Below are 10,548 nucleotides of genomic sequence, written 5' to 3' on the forward strand. Positions count from 1 at the left end.
GAAAAAAAAAGGAGCCCGGAGGGGGGGGGGGGGGGAACAGACAAAAATACTTCAATAGACCAATGCTTTTCGGGACAGATGAAGATATGAGAGCTGCTTAAGTAGCAACCGAAAACCTAATTGTGTAAGCCATCAGTTATCAGCTACAAAGCGCAGAACTAAGTTAGAAGGCCAATATGGAGTTACAGGGTCTCTTTAAAGCCCAACTTTACAAAAAAATTACCACCCCTCCCTTCCACCTGTAACCCATCCTACTAGACGCCCCCCTTACTATGTGAAGTCGGATATATTCCCCTCATTTCTCTTGGTCCCTCATCCCTGCCATTTACGGTTGGGGGGGCCACCGCTGACGTCAGTCCTCTTCTAGGTCCTAAGAGGACCCTGGCCCTGTACATCCAACAGGAAGTGTTCATGTCAAGCAAACACGGACGTGGACATACAAAGAAGGACCCAAGCAGGAAGTAAACAGAAGAGAAGACTCCGTGCTGTGGCGTCACGTGACCACTGCCTTAAGGTAAGTTAAAAAGGGTGTTTAGATGGGGATTTTTAATCCAGCAATTAGATATTGAGGCGTGGGAGGGAGGGGTTGGGAGATGGGTGAAATTTATCATACAGCTAGACTTTAAGACAACCAATAATATGTTATTAGCTGTATTAGAAAAAAAATAAGGATGGAGGACCTGCCATTGAAAGCAATGGAATTTCAAGGCTAGGGCTGGGCTGTGCCAAAAAATCCTTATAATTTCCTTCATGTCTTTCCCAGACAATATGGACTTTCCTGTCAGTGTCATTTCTCAGCATCCTGTCCTCTGTTTCCTCGTGCTTCCTCTCTCTGGAGTCCTATACAATAACCACATTATCAGTAAAATAGTCCAAGCATTTGGTGGAGAACAATTGAGACCTGTGCAGTAGATAACACTGATATCCAAGGCTCCATATCCTGCAATGAAAATCTATATGTATCTTTTTAACTTTCAAACATCACAACCAAAAAATAAAAACCAGACATAGTAACAGCTTTTCATTCTCCATATGCAGTATATTAGAGCTTTGCATTTTGTCCAAAGTTTATAGAAGCCTATTGAAAGAAGACTATCATGAGCTTAGCTGGTTATATCAGGCTGGAGAACCAGGATGTTAGGTACTTCCTGTATCCAGAAATAGCTGAAGACATGCCTAAGGTTGATACAAACAGAAAACCAGAAGCAGCTTTAGAAATGTTAACTATGATGTGAAGCTCACTGCTATGTACCAAACCAGAATAAAGAGACCAAAGCTACAGTGTGATAAGCAGGAAAAATAGGATTTTTGTACTCACCGTAAAATCCTTTTCTCTCCGTTCATTGAAGGACACAGGGCAACAGATCGTAGATCCTGAATGGTAGGGTATATCGCCACCTGCAGGAGTAGGACGCTAGGCACATAACTAAAAAGACAAGACAGCCTAGGGGCGGCCCCTGCTGGTGGCCCAACCCCTCACTTGCTGACAAGTCTCCAGTAAGTAACAAGCAGTTAGGAGTGTACACCCCATAAAAGAGGGCGGGGCCTGTGTCCTTCAATGAACGGAGAGAAAAGGATTTTACGGTGAGTACAAAAATCCTATTTTCTCTCCCGTTCATTGAAGGACACAGGGCAACAGATCGTAGATCCTGAATGGTAGGGACGTCACCAAGCAGTAACACACTGAGGGATGGGCAACAACAAACACAACACCCAAAAGACCCCTCAAAGCGCCGCCTGCAACACTTTGCGCCCCAGACCAGCATCCGCCAATGCGAACAGGTCCACCTTGTAAAATTTAACAAAGGTGTGAACAGAAGACCAAGTAGCGGCCTTACAAACCTGAAACTCTCCCCCGACAGGGCAGGGGACAGGACTGTCAAAGCCCGTTTCCTAGGCGGACGCCGCGTCAAGGCACGCTCAATGTGCGTCACAAAACCATCCATGGCAGAGGAAAAGACCTCCAAGGACAGCGCGGTACATGCGGTACCGACCACACCCCCTGAGGAACCCGAGGGGCGCACCGGAGACTGGCAAAGGAGCGCAGGCGTACAGGCCGCACAAAGAGGGGACCCAGAGGGGTCCGCCGAGCGAAGCCCACAGCCCTCACACGGCAATGCAGAGGAGTCATCCCTGCGATCCATGGCCCACACAAAAAGGCAGAGCCTGCATGCGCTCGTCGGTCACTCAGGGGAGACTACAAGGATCTAAAACATCCAGCGTGTCGCCCTGGTGACACTTGCTTGAAGAAACAGCGAAAAAAACGGAGGAAAAGAAAAAAATTCCCAGAGAAAATTTTTTAGCTCCTTACTCCTGACGCTAGGCAAAAAACTGGAGACTTGTCAGCAAGTGAGGGGTTGGGCCACCAGCAGGGGCCGCCCCTAGGCTGTCTTGTCTTTTTAGTTATGTGCCTAGCGTCCTACTCCTGCAGGTGGCGATATACCCTACCATTCAGGATCTACGATCTGTTGCCCTGTGTCCTTCAATGAACGGGAGAGAAACAAGTTTTAAATGGCCTCCTAGCTTTCTGATTCTTGCCATCTAGGCTTGCCAAAATGTGTAATGTATGTTAGGAAATGTAAAAAAAAGCTGAAATGATATGATACAATGTCTATAAAAAAGGACTACTTAGGCCTCATTCATACCAGATACAGTGATACAGTGTGTTGCAGCCCTATTCTGGCCAAAACGCACTGCATCGCATTGAAGCCAGCTCACTTTGTTGTGGGGCAGGAGGGGGCATGGCTGTCCTTTGAAGTGAATGGCACCGTAGCAACGCCCTCCGGTCCGAACTAAATGCTGCAAGCACTATTTTGTTCGGACCGTGCCGGACTGCGGGGCATAATGTGCCTTGCGATCCCGTGCAGCCGATCGCATTGCGGCCGGAGGGCGTGGCTACGGTGCCATTCACTTCAATGGACCGCCACTCCCCCTCCTGCCCAAAATAGTGAGCCAGCCGCGATGCAGTGCGTTCTGGCCAGAATCGGGCCGGAACGTACTGTGTCTGGTGTGAACGAGGCCTTACAGACCTATATGAAAAATTATTTCTTAGGGGTTTTATTTCGCCAGGCGTTTTCCTGCGTTTAACAAGTGTTTGAGATACACCTCAAACACAAGTCAGTAAATCCCACTGACTTTTAGGGCTTGTTCACACGAGATGCAGAGCAGTTACAGAACGCATCAAAAATGCATCCAATGTATTCCAATGGTATTTTGGGCTCTAGTTCACACCAGAGCGTTCAGTTCCAGAGCATGTGGGAAAACTGTAGCGTGTCCTATTTTTTTTTGCTCTGGAACGCACCAAAATGCATGCAAACACATTTTAAAAATGCACGCAAACACCCTGGAACGCACTGAAAGCCCATTTCATACTTTTTAAAAAACCACGGCACAGAATGCGTCAAAAATGCTGCAAAACACACTGCACGTGCAGAAACTCATGCAGATCTGGTCCGCATTTGGTGAAGTAATTGAGAAGTACGCATAGCAGTTCAGAGACTGCACTTGACCTGCCGCTCTATTGAGGTACTTTGGAACTGCATGCAAAACAGGTCAAACACAGCCATTTATGGGCAAATGATGGGTTTGACAAGAACACCCTTCATGAGCCTCAAAGCAATTTCAAGAAAGGTGTTTTTTAAAAACATACTAGACTGTCAAGTAGTTTTCCACATCCAGGTTCTCATCACTTAACATAATAATAATCCCATCTCACACTGCCTGGCTCGTCCAGCACTGGACAGTTTTATAGGCTATGGCTTGTCTTCTATCCAAGTACTCCAAACTTGCACTAGGATAGGGCTATTATGTATACTGATGGCCACATGGGTATTTCAGGGTACAGGGAAACACACCAGAGCCTTTGTAAAGCAGAAGGTATCTGCACATCTCACTTCCATCACAGATCCAAATAACAAGGGATTTATTACTTGTTTTAGGATAGTGGGTAGAGCCATGCAAATCAATCCTTCAAGCTCCTTTGACCAACTGAACACCTAAACCCACTGGTTCATAGTACAGATAAAGCCGATTATAGAACCATTTATTTAAGCAGGAACTACGGATTGACACAATGGAACAACCAGACAGGTTATGGTGAGGTTGGCTAAAAAAGAACCAAAGAGGCCTATGTGTCTGTGAAGGTTCTCATTCATCCATGTCATGGTATATCTGTAAAAAATAAGTCAAGGCATCAGGACTTGCTGTATTTTTCTTGAAGACGTTTCACTAGTCATCCAACCAGCTATAGAGGCCTACACTTCATTAGTGCTACAAATAAAGTAGATCCTTCTCAAAACAGAAAGAGCTCAATTCATAAAGTTTTAACACTAGGATAAGTCTGATCTAGTCATGTGGCCGAAATTCTCAAATCTTATTTAAGTCGACAACTGTCACTTTGTGTTAACTTTGCACATTGAGGTCAAGGTATCTTTGTGACTGACTTCTGTCATGAAGTGCCGGCATGAGAGGAAGTGATAAAATAGCTCTTACAGGCCTTAAATACACACACAAAATATATATTTTTACATGTATTGCCTCCACAAATACTCAGTATAAATGCATGAAAAGTTTTATATCTACAACGTACGGCTACTCCTAGGCAGACGCATTGCTAGTACTGATTTAAAGACAGATTTGGTTGGCCCAGGGTATAAAAACATGGACATTTTTATGCCACAATAAAACACAGGAATAAAGCTTCTTCACAGTTTTAATCACTCTTTTATCAGTTTGCAATCCTTTTAAATAACGCTCGCAGTTTCATCCAATCGTCATTACATCTGAAATCCTAGTTTCAGTTGCTTTTAACTGGTCGGTGGACACAACTATAAAGAAAGGACTAAATAGCTTAAAATGGACTCTGTATTCTATAGCTGCTCCCGACAGATTAAAGGCAAAATAATAAAAAAAAAAGCACCTTACTCAGATAGGTGGAAATGAGGAGAGATTTGGGTTATGTCTCAGATATAGCACAGCTGTTTCTCCAATTCCACTTGTCACCCACCACTATGAAATGTTAAAGGAGAACTATGGGGTCAGTGTTTTTCCCCATAGTTCTCCTTAGGGTAACGGGAGGACACAAACTAGCGTCCTCCCGTTACCCTAAGCTCAGTATACCGTGAGCTACAGCGACGTAGATGACGGGATCCGCCCAGCTGCGTGAGTGACAGCTGGCTCTGCCTATCTAGAGGCAGAGCCAGCTGTACCCGCCCCCTCCCCCGTCCGTTCCGCCAGTCAGTACTGGCAGATCGGAGCGGGGAGAGGGGAATCCAGCCCCTCCCCCTGTCACGGCAGAGAGCCGTGACCGGATCGAGAGGTGAGCGAACCCGGTATGTGTTCGTTCACCTCCCGATCTACTGAGCCGACCTGTGACAGTCTCATTGTCACAGGTCGGATAGAACTATGAGGTGAGTGAAAAGCACTCACCTCATAGTTCTCCTTTAATATATGAATGTATAACATTTCATATTTAAATTGTAAAAAAAAAAACACATCTGGTAATAAGTATTCCTGCTTATCCCTCAACACCTCGACAAATCCAGCAATTAAACATTGCTGTGCAGGGAGGTGGGGGCACTACAATCATTTTTTGTGCTAACTGAATAATGCCAAATGCCTGCCCCCTTCCCTTCTCCTCCAATCATAGAATGCCTTGTATTTTTTGAAAATAGCAATAGTGAGGAGGGGCAGGTGAATCAGCTGGAGCATGCTACTGCTCAAGTCGCAGCGCTCCCTCCCCTCAGTGCCTGGAAGTTGGCCGTTCTTTTCAGGAGCAAGCATGCTTGAAAGTAAGATTTTTAAACTTTGCCGCAGCCCTCCGCACATAACATAGCTTTTTAATGATAATTTACACACCCAGGGAGATGTGTAAATTATCATTTTTCCCCAGAGTGTGGCTTTAAGCAATACAGTGGTATCACCACACTGTCCTCAACCTGCTGACTGGACAGTAAAAGGGAGAGTATCAGCCCTGTTGGATTCAAGTGCTGTGCCTGCCTTTCCCAGTCTAAGTGCTGCTAAACAGAAATTACAAGAAGCCTTTATTAGGCCCTTATTACATGGGCATTCCATCGCTCTGTTTTTAACCCAATGATTAAAAAGGATCAAAAACAGGATTGCAATAAGTCCTATGGGTGGCCAGATGTAAGTGGGCATGCATCCCCCAATACCCACCCACTTCTAAACGTAAAAAAGTTTGTGCCCAAGCCATTTACTGACGTGAAAGGAGGGGGGGGTTAAGAATATAGGGGGATGCAGGCCCATTTACATCCGGACACCCACACTGATTATATGGGTCTTTCTTGTTCCCAAGATGATGAAAGAAACAGAACAGACACAATGTCACATGTGACATCCGTCTCCATTCTGATCCGACTCAGCAGGAGATCCCCTGCTGAGACAGAATGGACACGTCCTTGTGAAGGGGCCTTAGTTAGATTTAAGTACCTACCGTAGACTAGTTGCACAGATAATTAATGAATACATAGCTGCTTTAAACTTGTATCTTTTACATCTGCCTGAAGTTCAGCTTTAATATTTTTAAAGTAAAACAGGGGAGAGCATAATTCACTAGGATTATCTAATGTCGAGATTTCAGCACACCTTGTTTGCAGATAATTAAGCTACGGCTACATGGGTGATGAAATCTCTTTGGTATTGCCACTTGATGACAGTCAACTCATTTGCAGCAGACTGAAATCAATTCACTACTAATGAGATGACTGTAAACAACTAGTTAAATCTGTCACCAGCAAAAGACATTTAATCAGATATGTGGCCCCTATGTATGCTTCTTTTCTATTCTACAGATATCAGGATGCCAGTATACCTGTTCTGCTTACTATCATTTCATACATCATAGTTTGATAGTTATCCTAGTTGTAATAAATACTGAAACCCCCAAACCCACCCCCAACACCCCCACCCCTTGTCTTCTTTTGGAACCTCCCAATGCAGAAAATCTAAGAACATTGGGATGCCCATAATTTGGACTCAACATCTATGCAGACTTCCAAAGAATAACAAGATTATTCTTGCCGTTGTCCTAAGAGAATTTTGCAGAATTTGTAAATGTGTGACAATTTTAAAAATTCATAGCTAGCTGTAGATTGAAATGTAAAATATGTTAAATCATTTAATGACTTGTGTAGCAAATTCTCAATTAATCTTCTGCACACTCTCATGCACCCTTACACATTTCTAGCAAAGTTTTTAACAAAACACAGATTATTGGTTTGCATATATTGACATACATGTTCAAGGTGGTCAACTGCATCAAAAGTGATCCCTCTCTGACCAGTCCCTTTTCAACCACCAAAATGACAAAATAGTTACACGCACATGGAATATGCTACAGGACATAGAGTGTCAACAGGGGGTAAAGAGAAAGAAATGGAGAAGGAGCTACAGAAGCAGGTCTGGTCAATGACCTGCACTATGCAACAGCACCGAAAAATGGCTCTTCCCACATTTTATATTTTTTATCAAAACCAGACTTTAGTTTTAAGGCTTACAAAAAGCAGCGATAAAATGAACACCTTACTGTGGACCTGCTATCACCAGTGAAACACAACCCAAACAATAAAGCTGGGTATACAGGGGCGGAAACTTGTGAAAAATCTCATCAGAACATTTGATAACACCATCAGAGATTTGATGAATAACCACAAAAGAGATATCATTGGGCTTTTAAGGTGTCACATACGGATATATGGGTCATAATGCATACAAAATATTCCCCATGGTATCTCTTTTGTTGTTATTTCATTATTTAGGGGTGTGGTGTCCTAATATCCTTTGGTGGTTCAACCAATCTTGTATACAAAGAGACTTGACGAATGTCATTCAAAACTTCATGTGTATCTAACATTCAGTTTTGAAAATGGAATTTCCCGGATGGAAAACCACATTCACTGTGAGGATTCCGTTAGTTTGCGCCAAACATTTCCATCCTGATCTTCTGATTTTTTTTTCATTAATACAGTCATAACTGATTGATAATTTGACCCCATTAACTATTAGAAAATCGAATGAATGTTCTGAAAACCAATTATTTCAAACAAAATTCTAACCTAACAAGAGAAAGAAAACACACTAAAAATGTTTACAAGTATTCTGACAAGTTCAAGTCTGGGCAGAACTACCTTCACTGGATTCTAGTAGGCACACCTGGTCCCTCATGAGGACCTCATTATCATGCAGGCCTACTTCTATGTCCTACAAATCTTTCAGTTTACATGCTGGAGGAAGTCCAGTTTCTGCCGCACTTCCTGGTCACTGCGGCTGTAAGCGTTGCCAGTCTCATAGTTCCGAGGGCTATGGTTGCATCTTCACCCCCTCTCTTCCTTACCAGTCACCAAACATTCAGCGTAAGGCTCTGCTTTGTCAATGGCCAGGGTCAAGGTAGGGGGCGGTTTTGGTTTGTAGGTGCTCATGCAAATGTAATGCTGAGGTCTATGACAGAGCAACCAGAAAGTGAGGTAGGAACTATGCTTCCTCTTGCATATTCAGATTTGCAAGACATAGAATTATGCCTATATGAGAGTAAGCCCCCCCCGAAGAACAAGAAGACTTGCCTGCTTTTTCAACTCAATGTGAATATATAGAGATCCCAAGTAATAGATGTTTCCAGCCCCTTTACACCTGTACGTTTGGTGATGCCTTACTGCATGCACGTTAACATGCTTCATAACAATGCAGCCCATTCATTTATAATCAGCTGGCAGCATAACAGAAACCCAACTTCTCCTTTAACAAAGAGCACCACACTGCACTGTATGTGTGTTATGGTGCACTTCAGTACATCTTACTCTACTGTACGTTGAGGTGCCATTCTAAGTAAATAGCATCGCAAGTTGCCGCAATGCACAAGTGTAAAGGGGTCTCACTGTTCTTTGGGTACTCTATCAATGTTCTAACAGCCCAGAATCTTCCATATAAAGCATAGATATGCTCCTGTAACCAGGTTAACAGTGTGATTATTAAGGGGTTACATTCTGAAGGATGACTGTATCACTGCATAAATGTGCATGTAATTAAAAACAATGCAAAAAGGTGCATGCACATGAGACTACAGCTACATTTTACTAACCTGGGATGTACATGCACAACAAGCACATTAGGGGCTATTCCCCGCCCCCAAAAAATTATCTCAAGTCTAAGGACGGCGGTCTGATCAGGTCCACCTCGCAGTTTTTCAGGCGGACTGGATCGGATGCCCAATGCAAGATGGAGGAAAAAACTGGGTGGATATAGATGTCACAGTGGTGACATCCACTCCACTCTGCTCTGAACAGGAGGGGATCCATGCAAATATCCTCTCCTGATCGGAAAGGGTAAAAGAGGCCTAAGGTAATTTTGTATATGAGGCAGAGGGGCCTTGACACTGCATGCAGCATCCACATATACGGTATTTGCAGATCTAAGCATCTAAGGCCTCTGTAAACTAAAAAGAGATGGTGCAATACAGCTGCCGTGTCCAGTGACAGGGTTAACAATAAACATTGCTGTGAAAAATCCAGTATGATTTACCACTGGCACAACAATGCACATGAATTATATCGGCACGTCTTGCCACGAGAGCACAGATGTGACACAATGCTACAAACAATCCATTTGTTAAGCCGCTCACCGTGAAGAAAGAGATACGCTGCCATTTACATACACAGAAATTCTCCACAGCTCCGTTCTAAAAAGTACAATGTATGTTAAAAGAAGACAAGACTATCAATGTGTAAATGAGTCCTCAGCAATGAAACTGGAAAATGCAGATGGCAGACGTGAAAGCAAACCAACCAAGTACTTTGCGTAATTACAGCTCTGAATAACTCCTGCACCATAAACCAGGGTTACTATGTACTCTGGCAGATGTACAGTGCGCCCTATGATGCCAAACCAATGTGGGTCTTCTCTACAAAATGCAATATAATAAAAAAAAGATTTCTGCCCAGTAAACGCAAGCTGCTATACCACAAACAAAACCACTGACTATATGCTGAGCATTAAATGCCTACTGTGTTATTTTTAAGTGAAATGAAAAGCCGCACATAGAAATGCATAGCGGTTGTCAATGCTGACCTCCTTCTAGAAACTTTAGTTACCCCGTCTAACTCTGACCTCTAATATTTTAAGACTATGACCCAGAAAAAGCATGGAGCCAGTGAAGTCAGAGGAAAGTCATAACTCCTGATCTACATACTTTTTCTGGGTCACCGACTCAAAAGCTATTGAAGCTGTTGGGTCAGCATGACAACCAAGCAATGAGCGTTACCAAAAGGAGAGTTCAGCAACAACCGTCTACATATTTTCTCTGTGCAGATTTACTCAATATATTTTTCATCAGAAGAGTTTTAGAGGACTTCTCTGCTAGAGAAATCCAGCTTTCATGCAGTTTAATGTTTGTAAAAATAGGATATTTTTGTGTCATGTTGGTCTGTTAACGGGATTGCCACATAGTGTACTTTAAAACCTACCTACCTGTGTTGTAAAAAGTATTGTTTACAGAGCTCAGTAGCTCAATATATAAATACACACATGTGAATGGGGCAA

At 43.3% G+C, this 10,548-nt stretch overlaps 1 protein-coding gene across 4 annotated transcripts in view; it reads right to left on the reverse strand.

Moving 5' to 3' along the window:
- NBEA (neurobeachin) overlaps positions 1 to 10,548 on the reverse strand; it is a 553,993-nt gene that overhangs the window by 433,252 nt on the left and 110,193 nt on the right. Inside the window, exon 3 of one of the 4 annotated variants that reach the window (XM_018554181.1) lies at positions 8,889 to 8,903. The exons of the other annotated variants lie outside the window; for them this stretch is intronic. Within the exon in view, the coding sequence (XP_018409683.1) occupies positions 8,889 to 8,903 (15 nt within the window). The remainder of the gene's footprint in view (positions 1 to 8,888; positions 8,904 to 10,548) is intronic. 4 annotated transcript variants of the gene reach the window in all.

Source organism: Nanorana parkeri, unplaced genomic scaffold (genome assembly GCF_000935625.1).
Source record: "Nanorana parkeri isolate BGI_ZX_2015 unplaced genomic scaffold, ASM93562v1 scaffold8, whole genome shotgun sequence".
NCBI lineage: Eukaryota > Metazoa > Chordata > Amphibia > Anura > Dicroglossidae > Nanorana > Nanorana parkeri.